This window comes from Oryctolagus cuniculus, chromosome 17 (assembly GCF_964237555.1).
Source record: "Oryctolagus cuniculus chromosome 17, mOryCun1.1, whole genome shotgun sequence".
Taxonomy (NCBI): Eukaryota; Metazoa; Chordata; class Mammalia; order Lagomorpha; family Leporidae; genus Oryctolagus; species Oryctolagus cuniculus.
Window position 1 is genome coordinate 13001711 of NC_091448.1, and position 27289 is coordinate 13028999.

At 55.3% G+C, this 27289-nt stretch overlaps 1 protein-coding gene across 3 annotated transcripts in view; it reads left to right on the forward strand.

Moving 5' to 3' along the window:
* CACNG5 (calcium voltage-gated channel auxiliary subunit gamma 5) overlaps positions 1-16343 on the forward strand; it is a 47162-nt gene extending 30819 nt beyond the window's left edge. For all 3 annotated transcript variants that reach the window (XM_051825855.2, XM_051825854.2, XM_051825856.2), the window contains 5 exons: positions 5644-5880; positions 7285-7371; positions 9149-9289; positions 15006-15151; positions 15431-16343. In XM_051825855.2, coding sequence (XP_051681815.1) covers positions 5685-5880; positions 7285-7371; positions 9149-9289; positions 15006-15151; positions 15431-15688 — 828 coding nt within the window. In that variant the 5' untranslated portion in view covers positions 5644-5684 and the 3' untranslated portion in view covers positions 15689-16343. The remainder of the gene's footprint in view (positions 1-5643; positions 5881-7284; positions 7372-9148; positions 9290-15005; positions 15152-15430) is intronic.
* The last annotated feature ends 10946 nt before the right edge of the window (positions 16344-27289 follow it).

Below are 27289 nucleotides of genomic sequence, written 5' to 3' on the forward strand. Positions count from 1 at the left end.
GAGGGGGGTGGGGCTCAGAGCCATGACACCCCTGGGGTTGGACTCTGGGACCAGCTCACCCTGCAGGGTGCTGGCCGGGCTAACACTGAGTGGCTGGCACCCAGGGACAGGAGCAGCTGCTGTGACTGGCTCCGGCACCTCGACAAGACTCCCTGTACCCAAACCCTTCACCACCCCCAGGCTCCCCTGGGCCAGCGGGGAGCTGAGATCAGGGCGTCTGCCCTCCAGTGGGCTTCCCTTCTCACCAGTGAAACCCCACCCATCCTCCCAGCACGGCCCTAACTGGGCTCTGCCTCGCACCTGGAACCTCACCCAGCCCCCAGCACCGTGGCACATTTTTTATTGGCTTGGGCAGAGAAATGCGCCATCAGCAATTTAATCTCCACATCTCTCCCTAATTGCTAGTCATGGGTGATAACTAAGGACCGTTGATTCCTGATCACTGACAAGCTAATACTTAGAGGCCATGTCGGAAGCTAATGATGTTCGTGAGCCCAAAGCTGCTGGACCACCGGGCGCCCGTCTCAGCAGGGTGACGCGGCTCGCACGGTGGCATCTGCAGCCCAGGAGGCAGCCGGAGCTGCAGTTCTGTTTCCCAGGACAATGATCAGAGATTGGACAGCTCATCTTTGACTTGGCTTTCTTCTTTGGTTGTGGAAATAACGCATGTGCTTTTAGAAGCTTTGTTGGGAACAAAAATGCAAAGAGAGTACAATATGCATAATCGTATTACGGCGAAATACCCACCATCCTCATTTGGGTTTATTTCTTCCCAGTCTGTGAATTTCTTACACAGCAGTTTATGCTAAATTGCGGATTTGCATGCCACTTAATGCATTTCACACTAGAGCTTAAACATCTCCTCTCACGACAGCAGCTTTTAAAAAATGCTGCCCCCACCCCCACCCCGACATGCCGAGTGGCTGTAGGCAGGAGAGGGGAGAGAGACGTGGGGTGGAGAAGCAGCGGGGGACAGCAGAGACTCGGGCAGGTTCCCCCAATGATGCGAGAACCTGGAATCCGCCGCAGACCAGAGTCCCTGCGGATGATACTGGGTGGGAGGATCCCACACGCACACGCACACGCACACGCACACGTATACACACAGGGCGGCGTAGGCCAAGAGTGGGGAGGCCCTGCGTCATAACGGTGCTGCCTTTAGAATGGGGCAGTACAGCTCAAATCGTTTCGTCTGCGATCATTTGCTGTGCCCCAGAGGTGTGGCGTTGGGTCCCGTACAGAGTACCGGGGCTCACCCTTGTCCCTCTGAGTGACAGGCTGGGCGATCCCGGCTACTTCTTCCCTCTGAACCTGACTCCCGCATGTGTGGGCGGGGGGACATGGTGAACTCTGCGGCCCTAGACAATGCTTTTCTGACTCAGGGAGGCTGAGTCATGGTGTACCCCTCCCCCAACCCACCAACACCAAGCAGTGGCTGTGGTGCAGAACTTGGCCGTGTACAGTGTGTCTCATACATTTCTCAATTCTCTAAGTGACCTACTTTGCCTATTTCTCCTCCATCCCAGTACTTGAGCCCATTTATGTCTTCAAAGGGGAGGTATCGTAGGCCAAGCAAAGACTTTGGAATTAGATTTGAGTTTAAAAGAATCCGTAGTCTGCCACGCACCCACGCTGTCCTGCAAGCTACTCACTAGGCCAGACTCATTTTCCCCATCCGTGAGATGGGGCTGATACTGCCCGCTCACAGGGTGACCGGGAGGTGCTAATGAGATACGTACATGAAGTGCTTTGTATAGTGCCCACTAGCTAATTGGAACTCAGTTGGTAATATTTAGAAATAAATTAGATCTTTTACTAGAAATAAATGCCTACATAATAGAAGCCTAAATATAGTTTTGCAGTGAACAAGACGCACTCCAGAGACGGAGAGAACTTTGTAGTTTTCCTAAGCCCACGCCTAGCTTTAGGGTCTGCCGTTGCAGAGTTTGGCAGGCAAGGTCACCTTCGGCCTCTCTTTTGTGTCTTGCTTTTATAGATTCCTATCCGATCTCCTCTCCACACATCTCAAATCTTTTTCATCTCTCTGCCAAGCTTAACATTGAAATTGGCCGCTCAGCTTCTGCCAGGCGGCGGCCGTCGTATTTCAGAAGCTCGGGGCCGTCTGGTCTGCAGGCAGCAGGGACTTAGCCCGTTGTCACTGAAGAGGAACGCTGGGCCAGAATCGGGCTGGAGACTTGAAAGCCCAGCCAGAGCTGCCGCTGGGTGGACTCGCCCCCGCAATTCTGTGGGCTGGGCAGGGCGGATCTTTTATTCCTCGTGGAGGCAGGAGAGGGCACGGCGCTCAGAGTGGATTTCACAGAACCTGAAGCCATTTGGTAGTCCAGTGAGGTTGGAAAATCCCAGACTACAAAGCAGCACGGGCTTCTCCAGCCTTTACAATGGGATTCTCCCGGAGTTAGACGCACTGCTTCCCGGGCTTTGGCTCCCCAGAGAGTCCCTTATTCTAGGATATTCCATGGAACCATTGCTCTATAGAATTGAACTTCGAAAACACTCACATGGTTTCTCCAAGAAGGAGCTTGGGAATGAGGCAGGGTGAGGCACCGCCACTCACTGGCTGAGCGATCTTGTGACTCGCTAGTCCTCAGTTTGCTCGCCTGTAAAATGGACATGATAGTGAAGTTGTAAGGATAAGTGCAGGAAGCCAGGTACTTGCAGAGGGCTGACAGTGGTGAGCACCGTCTTGTCCTGCAGTATCTGGGAGGAAGTTGAGCCTCAAAGGGTTACGTTCCCAGAGCGACACAGATACTCAGGGGGCAGAGCTGAGCGCAAAATCCAGGGCTCCCTTGAGTTCAGGTTCAAGGCTCTGAGCAGTGCTGTCTCCCTCCCTGGCCCTGTTGACCATCCCTGAGCTCCCAACTCCATTTCCTCAGGCAGGTGTGCAGCTGTGGCCCCAGTCACTGCCACTTCCACCAATCCCTGGCTCTGTGTAGAGCCTGCCTCCTCCAGGCAGCCTGCCCTGCCACGCCCCACTCCCCACTGGCACTCAGGCTGCCCCTTCACCTGGGGTCACACTGGGCCTCTGATTCCATCACCCTTCTCAGAGCAGCCAACACAGGGCTGCATGCATAGTAGGTGGTTTATTCGATCCTCAGGCTAGATTGCCCTATCCTGCTCTGCCTCTGGCCCTATTGTGTGCAGAATGACTTGGCATGGCAGGGAGGCTGGCTGTGTTGCTTCTGCTTCTTCCTCTCTCCCAAAGCCAATGCAGGGAGCGTTGTTGAGGCTCAAACTCCCGCACATTCCTGCCTTGCAGATGGGGTGCCTTTGTGGATGTGGCCCTGTGCTTGCATGCACCTCTGCACACCAGCGTGTGGCTCCTCCAGGAGACCAGTCAGCCCCCCACAGTCAGTGGCTGGGCCAGGCCAGATGCTCCCACTTCTTACAGACAGTAGCATCTCCCCCACTCTCTCCCTCCTGCAGTGAGCGCGCCCCCTGCTGACCGATCTGACCTCAGTGCCTTTCTCAAGGGCCTCATCCACCTGCGTCTCAGAGCTCAGCCCAGGCATGAGGCCATCCTTTGGATAGGATTCCTGGGACAGCACCGGGCCCCTGAGTGTGGTGGACCCCCCGTCCCCCCAACAAAGTGCTGCCCCACCCCTCTCCGAAGTATTGCTCTCGTCCCGTTCAAAACTTCTGACTGCAGTGTTGCTAGGAGCCAGTGAAAGATGCAGGTAGCGTGGGGCCCTTGCAGACGTGACTGGCTTGGGCAAGGCACCTGTCTGCATGGCCCCAGGCCCTGCGCTGTTCTACAAAAGCTTCCATGGCCCCCCCTGGGCTCTCCTCACATCTCAGGATGTCCCCTCATAGCAGGTGCGGCAGTATAATGTTGTCACCTGTCTGCTAGGCACAGCACATCCCAGACTGTGGCAGGTAGACGACTCACCTAGATCTTGCTAAAATGCAGATTCTGATTTGGAAAGCTGGAGTGGCCTGAGGTTCTCCAACCAGTCCCTGGTGATTGCACTGGTTCATAAAGCAGCCTTGGAGCGGCAAAGATGGATTCTTGCCAACTTTGCTGGAATCACCTGGAAACATTTGAAAAATACCATTTCCTGGGTCCCCCTGCTCCCCCACCCCCCTGCCCTCATGAGCCCAGTTGTATCCGAATTTCTCAGAGCGATGCCCAGGAGTCAGGGATTTTTCGGACACACCCTGAGTGATTCTAGATTGCAGCCTGCAATTCAGAAGCCCTGAGCTGGGCTGTGGGCCTCTTTGGGGGCTTGCTGCACGCTGTTTCCTGGCTTGGAGCACAGCGCCTGTCCCTGGCACATATCCATAGGTGTACCCGTGGCTCACATTGCACAGATTCCCAGCTTCTGTCCATCTGGTTCAGAGCTGGCCCCTGCCAATGTGGTAGGCCAAGCAGGCGAGAGTTGGGGCATTTCTGATGAGGTGCTGAACTTATACTGTGTGTGGCTTCATTGCTTGCATTGACCCAGCCCTACACCAGGGTTAAAGTCACCTGAGCAAGACACCTTCTCCAGGAAGACCTTCGGCTACTCTGCCCCTTCCCTAGTCAGCTGCCACTTCCCCTTCTAAGGAGTGCTGCTCTCGTAGTGTGCATTTGAGCTTCAGAATCCTTCTCGACACAGAGAAGCCCATCCAACTGAGTTCTCTCTTCCACTCTTTCTCTGTGCTTTCTCCACCACAGCCCTTACTAGGCTGCATTTAATCGTTTTGAGGTGCTTCAGTTCTTCTTCTAGATGGAGGACTTTTCAAGGGCAAGAACAGTGTCGTGTTCAGTTTTAGATATCCAATGCCTGGCATAATGGGCTGTTGAATGGATATATGCATGGATGGGCAGATGGGTGCATGGGTGGATGGATGCATGGGTGGGTGGATGGATGGATGGATGGATATGTGGGTGGATGGATGCATGCATGCATGGATGGGTAGTTGGATGCATGGGTGGATGGATGGATGGATGGATGGATGGATGGGTGTATGTGTGGGTGGATGGATGGATGGGTGTGTGGGTGGATGGGTGTTTGGGTGTTTGGGTGTGTGGGTGGATGGATGGATGGATGGATGGGTGTTTGGGTGTTTGGGTGTGTGGGTGGATGGATGGATGGATGGATGGGTGTGTGGGTGGATGGGTGTTTGGGTGTTTGGGTGTGTGGGTGGATGGATGGATGGATGGATGGGTGTGTGGGTGGATGGATGGGTGGATGGGTGTGTGGGTGGATGGATGGGTGTGTGGGTGGATGGATGGATGGGTGGATGGATGGATGGATGGATGGGTGTGTGGATGGATGGATGGATGGGTGGATGGATGGATGGATGGGTGTGTGGGTGGATGGATGGGTGGATGGGTGTGTGGGTGGATGGATGAATGGATGAATAGATGGATGGATGCATGCATGCATGGGTGTGTGGGTGGATGGATGCATGGGTGGATGGTTGGCAGGTAGTACCCACCAAAGGAGACTCCCAGAGAGAACAGGAAATTGGGCAGAGGAAGAGGGTGGCCTCTCTATCCAGTGGCCTGGGGCCAGGGAGCTGCCCAGTGGTCTTTATCATCTGTGGGGCCGGGCAGTATTACTGCCCAGAACCCCTCACCGTGGCCTTCTCAGAGCCATGGCCACTACCGCTTCTTCCCCTCATCCTGCTGCCCCACAGCCTGCTCCTTGCTGGCAGCCACCTAGCAAACATCCAGGAAGATGAGTGCGTGCGGGAGGAAGGCCCTGACCCTGCTGAGCAGCGTCTTCGCCGTGTGCGGCCTGGGGCTCCTGGGCATCGCCGTCAGCACCGACTACTGGCTGTACCTGGAGGAGGGTGTGATCCTGCCCCAGAACCAGAGCACCGAGGTCAAGATGTCGCTGCATTCGGGCCTCTGGAGGGTCTGCTTCCTCGCAGGTAAGGGCGCCGGGGGTCTGGGACAGCCCTGCCCTGGGAAAACCTGCCCCAAGAGGCTCCTCCTTGCTGAGAGACAACCAAGAAAAATTGCTGGGAAACGACAGTTGGCCACACACAGCCCCATGAACTCTGGGTGGCAGCCCCTGCAGTGGTCAGGACCAGAGGCAAACTTGCCCTGCTTCGCCATGTCCATGTGAACAAGTTCTGTTCTTCAGGACATGGAACGGTAGAGAAGACACAAGTGCCGGTGCCTCCAGCTCTTGGGGACTGTGCAGGCTGCAATCCCATCTGGCTGGGCCTGCCTCCAGCTCACCAGGACTTCTCTGTCCTCTGTGCCTTTACCAGGGCCCAGGGCCAGTCTGCACCTGTGAGCCATCCCTGTGTCCTAGGCTTGCAGCAACCCCGGGCTGGCCAGGATCGCCACAGTATGATCACTGGACTTTTTTGGTAGGGCCATGTGATCTAGGGCTGCACTAGAAAGAGAAAAGATGTGGATCTCCTAGCTTTTAAAAAAAATGTATTATTTATTTGAAAGGTAGAGTTAGAGAGAGGGAGAGACACAGAGACAAACAGCTTCTACTCACTGGTTCACTCCCTAAATGGCCGCAATGGCTGGGGCTGGGCCTGGCTGAAGCCAGGAGCTTCTTCCAGGTTTCCCACATGGGTTCAGGGACCAAAGCACTCGGGCCGTCTTCTGCTGCTTTCCCAGGCACATTAGCAGGAGCTAGATCAGAAGTGGAGCAGCTGGGACTCGAATCAGGGGCCATATGCCATCGTAGATGGCAGCTTAACTGGCTGTACCACAACGCCGGTCCCAGTCTCCCAGCTTTGAACTCCTGTCTTTGTGGTGGGGAGGTGGTTGGCCTCCACCAGTGTGCAGCACAGAGGACACCCCAAGGCCTGGCTTCCGTGTCACTTGGTGAGTCTGCTTTGGAAACGGCCTCATCGCGCACTGCCCCCGACTGTGGTCTCTGCTTAAATCAGAAGCTGCTCTGAAGTGGTCAGGATCTGATTTCCAAAGTGGCTAACAGGGCTCTGTTCCATGACAGTCGCTTAGGTGGATCTGAGTGGGCCATGTGCCATCATCAGCCCTCTCCACGCAAAAGCAACAGGAAGGCACAGGCCCTGGGCGTGGGCTGGCATGGAGCGCTTGCCGTGCCGCCCTCTTGCCTGCACCTCTCGATGCTGGGCTCCACCCCCGGGGAGGAGCTCCTCGTGGGAGGGTGCCATGTCAGGACGTAGCCCCACCTCTGCAATGGGCGACCGGCCAGGGACAGGACCCCCCTTCAGGTTTGCATCCAGCCCGAGTGCAAAGACGTTGTGGTTCTAAGGTAGCATGTGAACGTGCTCGCTTCGCGTCTGTTGGAGAAGGACCCAGAAACACAAATGATTCTTTGTCCACAGGTGAGGAGCGCGGGCGCTGCTTCACCATAGAGTATGTGATGCCCATGAACACGCAGCTGACGTCCGAGTCCACCGTCAACGTTCTAAGTAGGTGCCTCGAGCTCCCCAGCCCAGGCACAGGCTGGGCGGAGAGCAGCGGGGCAGAGGGGAGACTCGGGGCGCCCGGCTTGTTCCCCACGAGCCGAAGCCCTTGCGCTCTGCTGGTTACGCTGGCCTGAGCCCACTAGAGCTTGCTCTGCGGGTTCAGTCCCCAGTGCTGGAGACAGGTGCTGGATCTGCAAGGCTTGTGACTCAAGTGAGTGGGAAGGAATCCCCACCCAAGGAACAGAAGCAATCTCTCTGGTCCCAGGGGGACTGACATTGTGGCCATGGCCTCTCCAGAGTTGGTCCTGACACCCCATGGGGACTTCAGTATTGCAATACAACTCTAATAACAGTCAACTGAGCCGGCGCCGCGGCTCACTAGGCTAATCCTCCGCCTTGCGGCGCCGGCACACCGGGTTCTAGTCCTGGTCAGGGCGCTGGATTCTGTCCTGGTTGCCCCTCTTCCAGGCCAGCTCTCTGTTGTGGCCCGGGAGTGCAGTGGAGGATGGCCCAAGTGCTTGGGCCCTGCACCCCATGGGAGACCAGGATAAGTACCTGGCTCCTGCCATTGGATCAGCGCGGTGCACCGGCCGCAGCGCACCGGCCGCGGCGGCCATTGGAGGGTGAACCAACAGCAAAGGAAGACCTTTCTCTCTCTCTCTCTCTCTCTCTCTCTCTCTCACTGTCCACTCTGCCTGTCAAAAAAAAACAAAAACAAAAACAAAAACAAAAAAAAACAAACAAAAAAACAACAACCAGTCAACTGGAGTTTGGTTCCAGAAGTTCAAGGTCTCGGTCCCCAGCAAGACTGCTCTCACTTCAACGCCAGCCACAGGTTCACAGGGCCCCAGGCCGCCTGCACCTCCAACCAATTGGTTACATATGCAGGGCCCCATGACCCCTGGGCCCCAGAACTTGCTAGAATGATTCCTAGAACTTAGCAAAGTGCCATGTTCACCCTTACAGTTTTATTTAAAAGGCTATAGAAGCAGAGAAATGAAGAGAGGCACAGGGCCAGGCCTGGGAGGGGCCCAAATGCAGAGCTTTAGTGACTTCCTCCTGGGTAATCGAGACCCATCACTTGTCATGTCATCCTGACACAGCAAGGCTTTCGCCAACCAGGAAGCTCACTTGAGCTTTGGAGTCCAGGGTTTTTCTTGGGTCCCAATCCATAGGCATGATTGAGTGAATGTTTAACCATTTGCTTGAAATCTGTGTCCAGCTCCCCTCCCCTCCCCAGAGGTCTGGCTGGTAGGGGCTGGCTCAAACCCTACCCCTCTCCTCACTGCTCTGAGTCACCTCCTTAGCATTCAGGGGGCCTACTATCAGTCACAAAGGCCCTCCTGTCACTTGGGAAACTCTGAAGATCTATTCCCCAGGGACCAGGGACAGAGACCAGGAAGTCTTTGTTATACAACAGAGCTGCTCCCCAGGTAATTATCAGCAGAAAAGACAGAGTCCAGTGGCTACCCCCATACCACTCAGAGCGGCCCCTTGCCCATGGAGAAGGTGACGCCCCCTGGGAGAGGAAAGATGGAGTGGCCAGGCCCCTACACAGCTGCTGTACTGGCTGGCCGTGTAGACTCCCAGGAGAGAAGTAGCTTGTACCTAGAGAAGACAGACGTCATGAACGTGCTGGCATTCGAAGTCAGATCTTCCACGCTCTGCCCCAGTGGGGGCTGGAGCCTAGGCAGCTCATGCAGGGGTGGGGCTTTGAGGCCCTGGACGTGGGAGGGTGAGCCACCGGAGGCTGACGGGCTGTCCCTGTGCTGTCACTCAGAAATGATCCGCTCGGCCACGCCCTTCCCCCTGGTCAGCCTCTTCTTCATGTTCATCGGCTTCATCCTGAGCAACATCGGCCACATCCGTCCGCACCGGACGATCCTGGCCTTTGTGTCCGGCATCTTCTTTATCCTCTCAGGTAAGATCTATTGCTTTGTTTCCTAGCATTCTGGACTCCTGGAGTTCAACTCCAAAATACCTGTGCTGTGGGACGTTCTATGGGACAGACTGAGCCAGGGGGCTGGCCTGGACTGAGGTGCAGCCGGGGGAGATTTCTCACACTCCTGAGCCCACCCGTGTCCTGGGGGAGCAGTGGAGGCCCCGGAGGAGTGACCTGACAGGCTCGCCGGGGCAGAGCTGGGATTGGAACCCAGGGCTACAGAGTGCCCCCAGGTCCCGGTCAGCTCCTACTGGCACTGAGTTTTCCTACTCTAGAAGGGGTTACGTCTTCATGATTCGCGTGTGAAATAAATGCAATCCCCATTGGAATAATGACTCCTACACCTCCGCGGTCTTCAGCTACGCTCAGGCCACTCGCCAGGCACAGCCCATGCCTCCCAGCTCCTGCAGCTCCAGGCTGTCCCTCATTCGTCGCGTCTGTCAGGGCCTGTTCTGCCGGCTGGCATCACCACCCACAAACACGTGTAATGGGAGATACAAGCGAGCAGAAGGGAAGTAGGTGCCCCGTGTGACCAGGGCTCAAGGGTCAGAAGGACGGCTGCGAGGCCAAGAGCAGTGGCTGAGACTCAGAGCAGGGTGGTCAGGGAAAGCCACCAGGAGGTAGGCTAAAGGGTGAATCGGAAATCGGCAAAGTCTGCTGGGGGAGAAAGGGTGCAGCCCCGGGGCACTGAGCAAAATCCCTACTCACTGTGGAGGGTGAGCGGTGAGGCTGGGAGACGTTCTTCCTGAGATTGATTTTATCTATTTGAAAGGCAGAGTGAGAGAGAAAGAGAGGGAGAGGGAGAGGGAGAGAGAGAGAGAGATCTTCCACCCACTAGTTCACGCCCCCAAATGACCACAATAGCCAGGATGGGTCCAGGCCAAAGCTGGGGGCCAGGAGCTTCCTGTGAGTCTCCCACTTGGGTGCCAGCGCCCAAGGACTTGGGCCACCTCCTGCTGCTTTCTCAAGTGCATTAGCAGGGAGCGCTGAATCAGAAGTGGAGCAGCCAGAACACCAACTGGCGCCCATCCGGGATGCCAGCAGTGCGGGCAGTGGCTTAACCGGCTACACCCCACACCGGCCTCAGAGACTGGGAACTGTGAGAAGCCTCCAGAGGATCTTGAGCCATGGGGTGACGTGATCAGGCTTGGATTTTAGAAATGGAGGGAGGCCAGTCCATATGTCCTCCCTGATCTGTGGTAACTAATAGCGCACCTGAAAGGTAACCTAAAGAAGTGAAACTGACACTTTGAGATGCGATGACTTTGAACAGCCCTTGCTTCGACTGTTGAGGAACAGGTGTTTTTTTTATATACTATTTTTTGAACTCTTTACTCAGTATAGAATTAATCTTATGTGTATAAAGTCAACTGAAAATAGATCTTAGTAAAAAATAAGAATAGGAATAGGAGAGGGAGGAGGAGGAAGGGTGGGGGTGTGGGGGTGGGAGGGCGGGTAGGATGGGAGGAATCAGTGAGTTCCTGAAGTTGTAGTTATGAAATGCATGAAGTTTGTATACCTTAAATAAAAGGTTTCTGGGTAAAGCAAAAAGAAGAAGAAGGAGAAGTGGAGAGAGGGAGAGAGGGAGAGAAGCAGGAAGAGAGGAATGGGCATGGCCAGGTGATGCTTGGGAGGGAAAAGACCACAGGACTACAGGAGGCTTCCAAGGGAAGAGTCAGATGGGAGTGCCAGCTTCTTGCTTGGCCGCTGGGTAGCCAGTGCACACATCACTGATCCGGGGGTCGCAGGACAAGAGCAGCTTTGGGGCAGAGGCCATGGGCTTAGTGTGGTCCGTGCTGAGTCAGGTGTCCTGTGACCGACCTCTGGGAGATGTCCGGAAGGTTGCTGCAAGTCAGGGTCCTGGCCTCATGGGAGTCGCTGGGACCAAAGAGAGAGAGATCTGGGAGCTATCAGCCTAGGGGATAGGAGAGGCCCGAGACAGGGTTGAAACCACTCACAGGAGTGTGTAGAGGGAGAGGAAGGGAACATAGTAAATAGAGGGAGGCTTCTTTCTCCACCTCAAGGTGGCCTGGACGTTTTTTGGTGGAGGCCTTTTTCTTTGGAGATAACGATTTGGGCCAAAGAAGTGACTTTCAGTGTGTAGTTTGTGATTGGTCAAGTAGGAGTATGGGGGACTGGAGAGGAGATGATTGGATGGAGGATGTGTGGGTGGCTTAAAGGAAGGAGAGGTGGATGGTTGGATGGCTGAGTGGACGAATGGCTGAGTGGATGGGTGGATGATGGATGGATGGATGATGGATGCATAGAAGGAGGAAGGGAGGGAAAGGAAGGAAAGAAAAACAGCTGTTGGACATGAGGCATTCTGATGGCCACCGGACTCCCGAATCACCTCAGGATCCTTTTCCCAACATCTTCTTGTCAGAACAGCTTGGGAACCAGGTGCCAGAATGCCTGATGCCTAAGAAACGTTCCTTCTTTCTCCTTCCTTCCTTTTATCCACCCATCCACACACACATCCATCCATCCATCCATCTACACACACACATCCATCCATCCATCCATCATCCATCCACACACACACACATCCATCCATCTACACACACATCCATCCATCCATCCATCCATCCATCCACACACACACATCCATCCACACACACACACACACATCCATCCACACACACACACATCCATCCACACACACACACATCCATCCACACACACACACACATCCATCCACACACACACACATCCATCCATCCATCCATCTACACACACACATCCATCCATCCATCCATCCACACACACACATCCATCCATCTACACACACACACACATCCCTCCATCCATCCACACACACACACACACATCGATCCATCCATCCACACACACACACACACACACATCCATCCACACACACACATCCATCCATCTACACACACATCCATCCATCCATTCATCCATACACACACACACACACACACACATCCATCCACACACACACATCCATCCATCTACACACACACATCCATCCATCTACACACACACACACATCCCTCCATCCATCCACACACACACACACACATCGATCCATCCATCCACACACACACACACACACACACACATCCATCCACACACACATCCATCCACACACACACATCCATCCACACACACATCCATCCATCCACCCCCCCACACACACACATCCATACACACACACACACACATCCATCCACACACACATCCATCCATCCATCCATCCATCTACACACACATCCATCCATCTACACACACATCCATCCATCCATCCACACACACATCCATCCATCCATCCATCCATCTACACACACATCCATCCATCCATTCATCCATACACACACACACACACACATCCATCCACACACACACATCCATCCATCTACACACACACATCCATCCATCTACACACACACACACATCCCTCCATCCATCCACACACACACACACACATCGATCCATCCATCCACACACACACACACACACACACATCCATCCACACACACACATCCATCCACACACACATCCATCCATCCACCCCCCCACACACACACATCCATACACACACACACACACACACATCCATCCACACACACATCCATCCACACACACACACACACACATCCATCCACACACACATCCATCCATCCATCCATCTACACACACATCCATCCATCTACACACATACATCCATCCATCCACACACACACACGTCCATTCTTTCTTCCAGCCTTCCATTTTTCAGCCTTCCCACCCACCTGGCTTCCATCCTTCCATTCGTCAATACAACAGATACGTATTGAGCATCTTCCATGTCATCAGCCTAGCCTGTCGGTGATATTTCCACCAAGCCCAGGGAGTACAAATCTAGGGAGAAGTTTTCTCCTCCTGTGCACTTCACAGCAGAAGTGGGCTACAGGATCCAAACTCTAGGAATGAGGAGTGGGCATTTGGCGTAGTGGAGACTCCCACATCCCACAGCAGTCCCAGCGCTGCTACTTTTTTTTTTTAACAATCACATAAGGAAGCATTTATTTGAGGTTTAACATGAAATCATACAAATAAAATTTGTATAAACACAAATCCACATTGAGTCATAACACGGATAGCAAAGGACAAAGTAAAAACAAAACTAGTTGGCGGCTATATACAGTTGAACACATTTGTGCCTGGTACACTAGAAAGTCTTTTACAAAATAATCATCTTAGATCAACAGAAGACCAATCTTCAGTGTCCTTCTGCAGGATGGGTTTCTTTAGCATCTCCACAGGACAGCGTTTTCTGGTGTATGCCTTGCCTGCACTAGTACTGATTCCAGCTTCCTGCTAATACATACTCTTGGAGGCAGCCATGACGCTCAAGCAGTGGGTCCCTACCACCCATGTGGGAGGCCTGGATTGAGTTCCCACCCCACCCCCTCGCTCCCAGCTTCAACCCCAGTCAGAGGCTGTTGTGGGCATTTGGGGAATGAATAGTACGTGGGCGTTCTCTCTGCATTTCTCCTCTCCCCCGCCTTCTCATAAACAGATTTTTAAAAATTGTTTCAAGAAATCCAGCACTGAGCTGGGCCACAAGAAGTTGCTCTAACAATAGTAGAGAGGGTTCCTTCGGAGCAGCAGTGACTGCGTCGTGAGCGAAGTCCCCAGGGAGGTTTGAATAACACCTGTTTTCCCTTCACATCCATCCAGAAAACTCTGGTTTCATAACATAATGTGAATGGAATTAAACCCGAACAGCTCGACAGAGTAATTAATTATGTCCTGATTCAATTACAGCTGCTAATCGATGGGAGTAATGCCTGAAGCAGTCATTTGCACAATGCAGCCGCAGCTTGGGCCCCGCTGGCCTCCTGATTTAGTGCTTGTCAGAATCTGGACAAACTCGCATTCCCTCTCCTGCCTGAGATGTCAGGTGGGCTGCACAGACCACGGGCCGTGGTGCACCAGCTGCCACTGAAGTCAGAGATTGGAGGCCCCAGGGGCCCGTATTGAGGGGGCCCATCTTGTCGCTGAGTTCAGTTAAGGCCACCTGCTGGCTCAGTGGTTTGCAGCCCTGGATGGCATTGCTGTCACCTGGAGAGTGCTGTGGTGGGGCTGGCGTTGTACTGTAGCAAGTTAAGCTGCTGCCTGTGACGCTGGCATCCCATAAGAGCACCGGCTTGAGTCCCAGCTGCTCCACTTCCCATCCAGCTCCCTGCTGATGCACCTGGGAAAGCAGCGGAAGATGGCCCAAGTATTTGGGTCCTTGCACGCACATGGGAGATCCAGTGGAGTTCCAGGCTCCTGGCTTCAGCCTGGCCCAGCCCTAGCTGTTGGGATCATTTAGGGTCTAAACCTTCAGATGGAAAATCTCTCTCTCTTGTTCTCCATCTCTCTCTGTAACTCTGCATGTCAAATAAATCTTTATTTAAAAAAAGAAAAAAAAAGAAGAAGAAGATAACATCAGATAGTATGAGGGCCCCCTCCCAGGCCAGGACTGGGACTCAGGCAGGTGGCCCGAAGTCGCTGGGCTCAGCAGGGTCTGGGGTTGGGGGGTGGGCAAGTTCCTGCTTTCCCTTAGGCTCCAAGATAAGTGCCCCCCCCACCAGCAGCTCTGTTCTTGAACCCCAGGCGTGGGGGTGGGGGTGGGGCTGGGGTGGACGCCACATCAGTAAACTCCGCAGCCCCCACCCTGAGCGTGTCCTCGCCTCCCCTGCCCCAGGCCTCTCCCTCGTGGTGGGCCTCGTGCTCTACATCTCTAGCATCAACGACGAGATGCTGAACGGAACCAAGGACGCGGACTCCTATTTCAACTACAGATACGGGTGGTCCTTCGCCTTCGCGGCCATCTCCTTCCTGCTAACAGAGGTAACCCCGCCCCCTCTCCCACCAGTGCCAGGACTGGGGCACCAAAGCACCTGGGGCCGCCCACTCGCTTCCCTTGCTCATCCGCAGCCTGAGTCCACTCCCTGGCCTTTTCGGGTCTCCTCCACCAGGGCAAAGTCCCCAGCACCGTGCCCCTGTCCTCACATCCACCCCCTGGCCACCCCCGTGCTCCGCCATGGCTGTGTCAGGTGCAGACCCCAGCCCGGGGCTGTCAAGCCAGGCCCCCAGCAGTGAGCCGTCCTCCCCGCCTCCTCCCTGCAGAGTGCGGGTGTGATGTCCGTGTACCTGTTCATGAAGAGGTACACCGCCGAGGACATGTACCGGCCTCACCCCGGCTTCTACCGCCCGCGCCTGAGCAACTGCTCCGATTACTCGGGCCAGTTCCTGCACCCGGACGCCTGGGTCCGGGGCCGCAGCCCCTCCGACATCTCCAGCGACGCCTCCCTGCAGATGAACAGCAACTACCCCGCCTTGCTCAAGTGCCCCGACTACGACCAGATGTCGTCTTCTCCCTGCTGAGCCCTGGCTGCCCTGGACAGCGGACAGCAGACTGCCTCTCCTGCTCCCCGACCCCGAGCCAGCCCCCGAGCCCTGAGTCCCTGGTCCATAGCCCAGGCTGCCCAAGTTTAGCCCTTTTTTACTTGAGTCCTCTCCCTCCTTCTCTCCATAGCTCTAACTGCCCAGTGTGGGTGTCAGGCATCAGGAGTCTGGAGCCAGCAGGCAAAGGGATTGGCCAGTAGCATGGGTGATGCCCCACCTCTCACGTGTCACTCGCAGCCAGGACTCCCAGAAGCCAGTAGTTCCTCCATGCCCAGGAGAGGCCACTGCTCTGGGGGGCTGTTCCTCCCTGAGCTCCCGACTTGGTGACCCCGAGCCTAGGCCAGCTCCGAGAGGCCAAGTTCCTTTCACGGATGGACTCCAGTGCTTGCCCACTGGCGTGGCGCTCACGTTCACGCTCTGGGCTGATGGGCAGGTCTGCCTGGCTCAGAAGTCTGGCGGGCCAGGCTCCTTCTAAAGCCCTGTCCCTTCTGTGTCACCCACAGCCCTGCACACAGCGTACCTGCCTGGGCTCTCCCGCGCCTCCCATTGCTCCCCTCCTTCCACCAGAACTCAGCTGGGAGGGGCTGGGGCCACTCTGACCCATGGTGAAATAGCAAAGAGGTGTTGATGGCTGGAGCTGTCTTAACATGTATGGCCCCTTGAACTCCTACTTAACACGGGCCTTTCAATGCCTTAACCCCAAGCAGTGACTCTGACCTTGAGGATTTGCGAGTCCGGCTGGTCTGGGTTCATATTCCCAGGCCCCTTGTCCAGCCCTGGAGATCCTGAGCCTACTAACAAGGACACTACTTCCAACCCAGAGCCCTACACTCAAACTGCGTGGGCAGGTGTCTAAGTAGAAGGCGGCTTCCAGAGGCGGCCTGGGAGTTACAGCTGGATCTGGTGACACCTGGTGCGTTTTGAGCCTAAACAAGCCAAACTTCAGATGTTCCACTGCCATGCCGAGGAGTCCCATGGGCACAAGGGGGTTGCCAAGTTCATCCTAATATTCTTTCCGGGGACTCTGCTTCCTGGGGATGGGACATCTGTAGGCAAAGCAGACGCTGTCCCAAGAGGAGGCTGGGTGACACCTGTTTTCCTGCTGGGAGCCCTGAGCTGGGAAGTTGGAAACAACTTCCGTGAGGTCCACAGGAGGAAAACGCTGGAGGAGTCCCTGCTGGCCTCCAGCCCCTCCGCCTGCCAGGAGTCGGTCGGCTCGGCTCGTGCGGTGTTTATTTTGCAATGTTGAGCAGCAGAAAAATGCATTTCTGCTGTGCCAGCTTCCCTCTTTCTTGAAGATGCCACTGGGTTCTCAGCACAGAAAGCCGTGGTGGCAGCAGGTGGCTCTGGCAAGCGGGGCAGGAAACGGCGCCGCTGGGGCGTGCGGCGAGCCGGTCAGCTCGGCCAGGGTGGCGTCCGCAACAGAGATCAATTCCCTCGCAGATCTGGGCCAGGGTCGGAGATCCAGGTGTCTGCAGGGTTGGGTTCCTCGGAAGCCCTGCTCCCCGGCTGGCAGCTGGCCCCTTTCTTGCTGAGTTCTCACCTGGACTTTATGCCCTATTGCACCCTGGAGTCAGGCTTTCCAAGTACCCGCTTCGTATAAAGTCACCAGACATTGCATAGCGCCGCAGTCAGTTAGGGGGATTGACTTCAACCGAATCACGCCTTAAAGGCCAGACACAGTCACATCTGTAGGTGTTGGGGCTGAGGGGTTCAACACGGGAATTCGGGGGAGCACAGTAGGAGGCAGGTGGTTCAGGAGCTGGAGTTTTCCACTCATTCCACAGCTTGTTCAGGGAAAAGAGAAGAGAAGCCAGAGGTGGCCCCAGTTCAGCCACGAGACACTGGGGATCCTTGGGCAGCCCCCTGCTGCTCCCCTGGGGGCTGGTGTGAACCATGTCCAAGCCCACCCTTCCCCCACCCACAGCCCCAGTGACCCAGTCTCCCGTGGACAGCTCCATGTTGTTCAGGTCTGCCACGTTTCAATCCTCGCCTCTGAACGGACAACAACTAGCAAGTCCAGCAGCCCACCACAGGGCCGTGGCCCTGGCACTCTGGTTACCATTTACAGAACATTCTGGAAACCACGGTCTCCCCCGAAGCTGAGGAATCAGCCCGTGTGCTATGGGACCCCTGGGTGGCGTCTCTTCCCTGGCCGAGCGCCCAGGTATGCTGGCCTCCCATTCTTGTCCATGTCGTCAGCTCCTCTCTCTCTCCGAAACACTTCTCTGTCACTGTGCCAGGCTGGTGTTTGTGCACACAGGAACAGTAGAACGTACTCCTCAGAGCAAGCTGACTGCGGAGTGACGTCGTGAGGCTGGGCCTTGGCCGGCCGGGATGCTAAGCTGCGAAACGCAGGCGCTCTCATGCTGGGCACGTGCTGTTCACCCGTAACCCAGGAACACGTCCCTCCCTCCTGGGCGTGGGAAGCGGAACCTGTAAGTGTGCCACCGTTAGGGTCTTCTTTCTGTCTATAAATTCATCTCAGAACTGGGGCCTGTCTGCAGCCTCCGGACCACCAGGTTTTTGTTGAACTTCACAATGTATACACTTGGCTCAGAAATCACAAGTTGTTCTTCCGTGCACTGGTGGACCTTTTGTTTCCTCAAGCACTGTAAAAGGCATTGGGGGTGGGTCGTGTACCCACAGAGCTTGGGACACCTGCACCCCATCTTGGAATGCCTGGGCTCGAGTCCCATTTAAATGCCAGCTTCCTGATAAGGCTGATTCTGAGAAGCCGCGGATGGACTCAGGTAGGTGGACTCCTCCCACCCACGTGGGGGCCTTGGATGGAGCGCCTCCCTCCTGGTTTCAGCCCTTGCAGGTGTTTGGGGAGTGAACTGGTGGATGCAGGCTCTCTCTCTCTCTCTGACTTTTCAGATTTGTTTTTTAATTTAACCCTCGTGGAAAAATGGGATGAAAATATAAGTATTTGAGTGCAAAAAATACTTCGGTGGGTTTTTTTTCATGCTCAGAAAATGGATGGTTTAGACTAATAAACCAAAATATCACCAGTTACAGCCTAGAATGACTCAGGGTTACCAGCCGTCAGGAGGGAGGGAGCCGACGTGTTCCCTGCCATCCGGATCTCCCAAACTCCTTCTCGCCTCAATACCGTATGACATCCCCAAAAAATGTCTGTTACCGCAACTGTGCTCAGAGAGGAGTCGGGGACAAATCCACCTGTGCTACAGGCTTGTCAGTGAGCTGAACTAGATGTGGAGGGGATGCCCCTTGCTGAGTGAGGAGCCCTCCATCCTCTCTGCATGAAAGGGGTCAAGTTCAACAGAGAAACAGGCCCAGGACATACGACCGTTGCAAAAGTTGATGGGAAATGGAATTTTTACAAGTTGATTTCGGGACCAAAAAAAATATCTGAAATCCATGCACGTGAGGGGATCTTTAGAAATTTCATGGAAAAATAAATACTGTGAAAAACTATGGGTGGATTTCTAAACCTTTTTGCACCAAATAAACATCCTTTTTGTTTTAAAGAAGACCGAGAGCTCCCATCTGCAGATCCACGCCCCAAGTGCTGGCAATGGCCTGGGCCCGGCTGGAGCCAAGCCCTGGCTTTGATCCACGCTCGGGGAGCACACTGTCAGGTGCAGGGAACTTGGGCAGATAATTGGCCACTGGGACACCAGCACTCCACACAGTGGGCAGATGCAGAGGTGGTGCTCGGGCGAGGAGAGGCTGGGCCAGGCTGGCACCCAGCTGGCGCCATGAGTGTGGGCCCAGCCATGGCGGCGGCGGCTGCTACGCCTGCTACAGGTGAAGTGAGGCTCCAGGGCTGCCACCTGGCAGGTCTCAGTCCCCAGCCAGTAGAGGGTGGGAAGCCGCAGCTGGCCCGGAGCCCCCACCAGCCCTTCGCAGCTGGCTGCCTTGCTCTTCGGGGTCCTGGTAGGCAGGTGAGCTGATGGGAACCAGGCAGGTGCCCTGCAGTATCCGCATCTCCCAGACAGGCACTGGGGCCTCCTGAGACTTTCATTCCGGCACAGCTAGGGTCCCTCAAGTCCCACTTCTCTGTGCTGGGACCCTTGCCCTCTATTCGGTGGTCTTGGAGAGGTCACGCCCTCCCAGGCCTGGAAGGGCCTGGCCTACCTGTGTGCTTACTGCAAGACTTCTCCCTGGGTGACCTTGCCCTTGGCAATCTGCATACATGGGACCCTCTGCCCTGCGGGGTCCAGGGAAGTCTGTGATCCCATCGGGGTGCTGTCCTGTCCTCTGTCATTTCCCAATGGTCCTTGGAGCCCCAGAGTTTTCATTCCTGCAGTGAGGGAAGTTGGATAAAATCATCGCCAGGCCCTGTCCCCAGGTCTGAAGGCCATAATTTCACAGGCAAAACCCCAACCAAGCTCAAGGGGTGAACGCCCAGCCCCAGACCCCTGCCAAGGCACCCAGACAACACCCAAAAGCATGTGGGATTTAGCCATGAGTGCAGATACTTGGTGGGGGGGCCTCAGAAAAGAGCAAGATTGGGGCCGGCGCCGCGGCTCACTAGGCTAATCCTCCGCCTAGCGGCACCGGCACACCGGGTTCTAGTCCTGGTCGGGGCGCCAGATTCTGTCCCGGTTGCTCCTCTTCCAGACCAGCTCTCTGCTGTGGCCAGGGAGTGCAGTGGAGGATGGCCCAAGGGCTTGGGCCCTGCACCCCATGGGAGACCAGGAGAAGCACCTGGCTCCTGCCTTCGGATCAGCGTGGTGCGCTGGCCGCGGCTGCCATTGGAAGGTGAACCAACGGCAAAGGAAGACCTTTCTCTCTCTCTCTCTCACTGTCCACTCTGCCTGTCAAAAAAAAAAAAAAAAAAAAAGAGAGAGAGAGAGAGAGAAAAGAGCAAGATTGTGCATGATAGTGCGCAGATGGCAAGCGACAGCAAGAGGGTGAGAGAATCGGGGAGGAAGGAAGGATTCACTGCCCCCTCCTTCCTCCCAGCCACAAGGTAAGAAAAGAGGGGACCGCCCACTCCAGCATCTGCTCCCTGAACAGTACCAAGGGGCGTGAGACCCTGGGTCAGCCAGTTCAAGAGCAAGTTCAAGGTCAAGAAACACCACTTTTACACTGAACAAGGGACAGAAAAACTCTTCCCAGCTGAAAGGAACCCAAGATGTGACAGTTGGGGCCAGGGTTGTGGCACAGGAGGTTAAGCCACGGTTTGTGACACTGGCATCCCATATCAGAGCACTGGTTCAAGTCTTGGCAATGCCACTCCCAATCCATCTCGCTACTAAGGCATCTGGGAAGGCAGTGGAAGATGGTCCAAGTGCTTGGACCCCTGCCATGTGCGAGACCCAGATGGAGTTCCTGGCTCCTGGCTTCAAGCTCGCCCAGCCCAGACTGTTGCGGCCATTTGGGGAGTGAACAAGTGGATGGAAGGTCTCTGTCTCTATCACTCTGCCTTTCAAATGAATAAATCTTAAAAAAAAAAAAATCAACAAAATTGATAGTCTGCTGTGGGGCTGGGTTAAGGGAAGGAATTGGTTTTCCCAAAAAAGCTCCCCCTAGGATTGGCATGAAGAGGCTCGGGCCCCCTGATGAGCAGGCGGGGCCTTGGAGGAGGCCGAGATGCTGGCCGCTGCCTCGGTGGACAGAGAGGTCGGGGTAGCCTGGGGGGCTCTGTGATTCCCAACACAGCCTTCCTGCGGGCCGCGGGGAGCGGCCTGGGCCTGGCCTCAAGCCTCCACTGCTCCAGCCCTCAACTCTGGCAACCCAGTGGCACCTCAAGCCTCGGTATCCCCATCCACAGGATGGGCCAGGGTCCTCGGGTCCCTTTCCCTGGGAAGGAGTGAGACAGGAACCCTTGTGGTTCCGCAGTGAGAAGGTGTGCTGACTCAGGGCTGAGCATGGGAGCAGAGGCCCCGTTCCCGGGACACAGAGCCCAGCTGCCCCCCGACCCACCACCCTGCCCGTGGCCCACTCTCTCCTCCCAGCAGGAGAGGTTTTGGGGGGAGTGACTGCCACTGGCCTGGAGATTCCCCCTTCGCACAGCTGGTGGCATTGACTTCTGGCTTACACACTGCAGTGAGTGCGACACTTTCAACACCAACGAACAATTTGACGCCAACTGCTTTAAACAATGGAAGCATTTCTTATTTTTCACATCAGAAAGGCTAAGAGTAGGTGGCAGTTTGCAAACTGGCTAATTCAGTGGCCCAGTGACGTCAAGGAGCCAAACCCGTGCCGTTTCTTGGTTGCTCTGTCCTTGAAGTTGACTTTAACCTTGGGTTAGTGGCAAGAATGTGACAACAATTCCGGGTAGAGGAGAACTGTGCACAGATGGTTCAAATGCAAAGCCAGGGTGGAGAACCACTCACTTAGTTCTACTGGGACTTACCACTGGAGCCGAGGGGAAGGGCGGAATCAGAGCACCTTCTCCAGGTGGGGAGGGGTGGCTTCCCAAACAAAATACAGGGGAGGAAGCAGGAGCCCCAGCGTCCTCTTGGCGCCCTCCCAGCCTGCATAGGCCCCGCCTCCTTAGACAAGGCTGTGCCTGTGGCAGGATGTCAAGTCCCTGGCTCACGCCCAGCCTCTCTGCACCTGCGCTGTTTCCCTGGAGAGCTGGTACTCACTGGGGTGCAGCAAGAGGAGAGGCTGCCTGGAGGATGAGGATGGTGGCCCTCCACACCCTGAGCCAAGGTGCTGTCATTACCAGGACCAGCGATGGATGCCGAGGGACCCTCAGGGGACAGAGCTCAGGACACTCTGCATCAGTGGCTTTAGAATAATTCGTGTTGTACTTGGTGGTCATAGAAAGAGCGAGGCTTGAGGTGGTCGAGGGTTTCGGCCCAGGCAGTAGGCCGGTTGTGTGTCACTTTATTCTCAGCAGCCTGAACTTGGGTTAAGTTTAACGTTAAACCCACCACACCACACACCTGCCAACCTATCTAGATCTAATGCAATCTGTGTGGAAACACTCTGAGGTCTATTGAAACAAAACTAAACACTATTATATAGGCTGTAAAGTCCTCCTCGAATTCAGTTCTTTTCATTTACAAACTAGTGGAGGGGCTTTATTAAACAAATCTCAAGGGCTGGCGCTGTGGCACAGCAGGTTAAATCCTGGCCTGAAGCACTAGCATCCCATATGGGCGCCGGTTTGAGACCTGGCTGCTCCACTTCTGATCCAGCTCTCTGCTATGGCCTGAGAAAGCAGTGGAGGATGGCCCAAGTCCTAGAGGCCCTGCACCCACGTGGGAGACCCGGAAGAAGCTCCTGGCTCCTGGCTTCGGACTGGTGCAGCTCTGGCGGGTGCAGCCAATTTGGGGAGTGAACCAGTGAACCATCGGATGGAAGACCTCTCTCTCTCTCTCTCTTTCTCGCTCTCTGCCTCTCCTCTCTCTGTAACTCTTTCAAATAAATAAATCTTAAAAAAAAAAAAAATCCCAGACGAGGCTCCAGGTGAGCGTTCTCTGTGAAGTCCACAGCAACCCTCCGTGTCCTAAATAACCAAGGCCAGATGCTGTCCTGCAAGGCAGTTCATGAACTTGACTGAATTCACCATCTTGAGCCCAGACTCAATCTCTCGCCTAAGTCTGCAGACGCTCCCATTTCAGCTTCTACTCCAGCAGAAGGCCCTCGGCAGACTTGATCATGACCAACAGCGAGCTCCTGTCGTGTACTTGATACATGATAGCCATCTTGCAGGCATCATCTCATCAACCCTCTCATCCTGTATGCGGGAGGATCCAGAGACCTAGAGGGGCTAAGGAACTTGCTCACCAGCTCCCCGCTTGCAATATTTGCAGGGCTGTGCAAATCCTGGTTCAAGAGCCCTAAGATCTCGACGTCTACAGTTCTAGATGCACCTGCTCCCATGATCAGAGCAACAATGCAGGTTCCCACCCAGAGAGGCTGGGGAAGGAAAGGAGTGGGAAGGAGCAGGATGCCCTGCTCTCCAGACAGCCCTGTCCCCTTCCTCCTGAGCCCCCGTCTCTCCTCTCTACTCATGCTTTCCAGGGCCCTTCCAGATTTTCCTTACTGGGATCACTCGGGGGTGGAGCCTCACCAATTCCCACTTGCCCAGCCCGTGTTTGAACGGACTCCTGAGCGTGAAACCAGGCACATCCAAGCAACCCAGTGCAAGCCCAGTGCTGGCCTTGGGACTCCATGCGGGGGCCATGGGAGGGGAGACCCCCTAGAGGAAGGAATGGCTGGTAGTCAGCTATTTGCTATTACAATGAATACTGAGAGGAGCCACCTATGAAGGGAAGAGGCTTATTTTGGCTCACGGGTTTGGAGGTTCACAGCCCGACATTGGGTCGGCCCCATTGGTTCCACCATGTGCTGAGGCTGGGGGATGGCCATGATGGAGTGTGTGCCAAGGAGGGGTCACACAGTGAGCCAGGAAGCAGGAGGAGTGGCTGAGCTGACTCAGGAGTTAAAGCCAGCCCTCTCATGGGAGCGCTCCCTGAAGGCACACTTTCTTAGGAGGACCTCAGGACCGCCCACTGGGTCCACCTCCTAAACACCAGAACTATGAAGTCCCACCCTCCGAACCATTAACATACGACTTTGAGGTTTGTTTTTTTTTTTATCATTATTATTATTTATTTAAGTGGCAGAGAGACAGACAGACAGAGCTCGGCATCGGCTGGTTCACTTTCCAAAGGCATGCAACAGCCAGGAGCTAGGAACTCAATGCTGGTCTCCTATATGCATAGCAGGGATCCAGTTACCTGAGCCATCACTGCTGCCTATCAGACCTGCAGCAGCAAGGAGCTGGAGCCAGGAGCTGGAGCCGAGCATCGAACCCAGGCACTTCAGTATGGGATGTGGGCATCTTAACCGGCAGCCCAACAACTAGGGCAAACCCCTGCCCCGACTGTAGGGTGAAATGGCTACATGAGCTCAGAGCCATAGCAAAATCTCTCCGCCAGTCCCACAAACCATGTCCTGAAGCTCTGAATATGTGAGCACCCAGGCTGGTGCCCAGAAAAGCAGAGTGAGAATGAATTTTCCTCCATCGCACTTGGATGTGAGAAGTGTCGCCTTGCTTTGTGAAATCAACTGAAGCCTGACTTGGAGCTCCCACTCACCTGGGTGGTGGCAAATGCAGTGTTCTCAAGAGCTGCACAGGGATCTGATGGTCGGGGGAGAGGGTAGCAGCGGCTGCTGGGTGACTCAAGTCCGCGCTCCAGCACAGCATAGGTGCCAGGGTCCTGGCAGGGGACCTGCCCTCCAGCGCCTTTGGGAACCCCTGTGCCACGCCTCTCAGGCCCACAAGGGCCTCTGGTCTCTGCCACCGGCTGTGCTGCCTTGCTCAGCCCCTTCCCAAGCACAGGGGCTGTCCCCTTGGGTGGGTGGCCATCCCCATCCTAGCCTAAGGACTCATTCCAACCCCCCTTGAGAGGGGACTCCTTAGAATCCCTTGGCGGGGGTGGGGGTGGGGGCTTCTTTCCAGAACTGGGGAAGAGGAGAGAGAAGGGGGAAACGGGCTGAGTGTTTGTAATATTTTACCCTGTTGCTCAATTAATCTTAGCTAAATTAGTTCTGTATTATTTTGTGATTATGACCAATTATTTAGTACCTATTACATACCAGCTCTGTTCAGGAGTGTTCAGCCTGCACAGTTCTCCTTTATTTATTCTGAATTCCCATGCAGAATCGGAGGTTCTCGCTCTCCCGGGTTCGTGGTGCACAGCCACCATTGGTCCACACCAGAACTGGCTCTGGCTTGTCACTCGTTCATTTTTTTTCCCTTTCCCCTCTCACCATTAGAATGTACTTAAGGTGTGTGTTTTGTGTTTTTGGCTTATACTTCCAGGTGCTCCTTAAAATGCATATTGTTTAATAGTGTGTGTGTTTATTTGAACACACGGCACTGTCTCTGTGGCTCTGTCTCCCATGATGCTCTGCTTTGTTCCATGAGCACACCGACCGCTACTGACCACTACCTGGAGCTCAGCGGGGCACAGTCACTGCTTTCTGCTGAGTCCCAGGGAAAATCCAAGGGAGGGGCACCAGGAAGGTGGGCCCCGGAGGCCAGAGTCTGGGCTGAGCTCATCTCTAAGACCTGAGCCCGATCCCGCCAGCATTCCGCCTGGGTCAGTTTGCTCCAACTCCCGCCGCCAGCTAACAGCCCTGAAATACAGCCCTCCAGCTCCCCTCGCGGACCTGGGCGCCTTTTCTTGGGGAAGCACCAGGGTGGAGCGCTAATGCATCTCAGGCTGCTTGGTTTGACAAACATCCCCTCGCTGTCCTCAGCGCAGAGGCCCCAGTGTGCATTCCTGCAGGTGGGGGGTGGATGTCCTGCACCCCAGCCCAGCCAGGACCGTCCCGAATTCCTCAACCTCAGCGCTACTGACACTTGGGCTGGGAACTTCTTTTTGTAAAGCAACAAGTCAAAGACAATAAGAGAGAGAGAAAGAGAGAGAGAGAGAGAGAGAGAGAGAGGAAGCGAGCGTGTTCCCCTTTGCCAGCTCATTCCTCCAGTGCCCACAATGGCCAGGACTCAACACAGGTCTCCCACGTGGGTGGCAAGGAGCCGATGGGTTGAGCCATCACCACTGCCTCCCAGCCTGCCTTAGGAGGAAGCCAGAGCAGAAGCTGGAGCTGGACAAGGAGCCCAGCCCCTGCAGTGTGGGATGCAGGCATTTCACCGGTGCAAGCTGCTCTGTGGTGGGCATTGCTATGTGCATGGCAGGACCCCCGGCCTCTGTCCACCACCTCCCCGTGGTGACCAGGATCTCCAGCCGCTGGGGTGGGGGTGAGGGGACCTCAGAACATTAGGCCCCTCACCTCCTCCTCCTGGTCCGTCTCCCAGCCACGCTATCAGGGGAGCCTTATTGTTCCTACCTTACCGAGAAGTGAAGGGATTTTCCCCGGGCCACTAGGGTTTACCCAGTTTACCATGGCGGACACAGCATCCCTCCTGACAGCTCGCGCTCCTGGAGGTGGCATCGTGTGATGGTAGAACTGGGAGGAAGGAGGGTGCCCAGGGGCACAGGCAGAGGCCTGGAGGGCAAGAGGGGGCGCGACCTCCAGCTTGTGGGGCTGTGAGCACCGGCAGTCACCTGCTCTGACACCAAGACCCGGCACCGTGCTACGCCCCCCAACACTCCCCGCACGTTCATTTTGGAAAGCTCAGGAAATGAAGGCACTAGGAAAGGGAACCATGCGTAGCCTCACTGGTCAAGCAAATCCCCCATTCTCAAAACACTGCTGCGTATTACAGCGTATTACAGCGAACTACCCAGAAGCCCCCGCTCAGCTTTCACAAGGGCCAACCGCACCGCACCTGGCCCGGGGTTATTTGGACATCTCCCAACACTTCATTTCTTCTGCAAATACAATCACTCACTGTGTACCCGCCACAAATAAGGACTCTTAAAATCACAAGGCCGTAATACTCGCAACATGAATACCTCCTTGATCTCACGAACTCCCCAGGGTTCAGGTCCTCTGTTGTTCTCCAGCCGGGAGTGGCCCCGCCCGTATCCTGCAGTGTCCGCGGCAGCGGCCACGCAGGCCTCTCGCACGGCTTCATCTGCAGCTTTCTCCTCCACGCCGCGCCTTAGTGCAGAGTGGCCCACCGTCTGGAGTGGTCTGGCTGTGGGGCCGTGGTCTCCGTGCAGAGTGGCT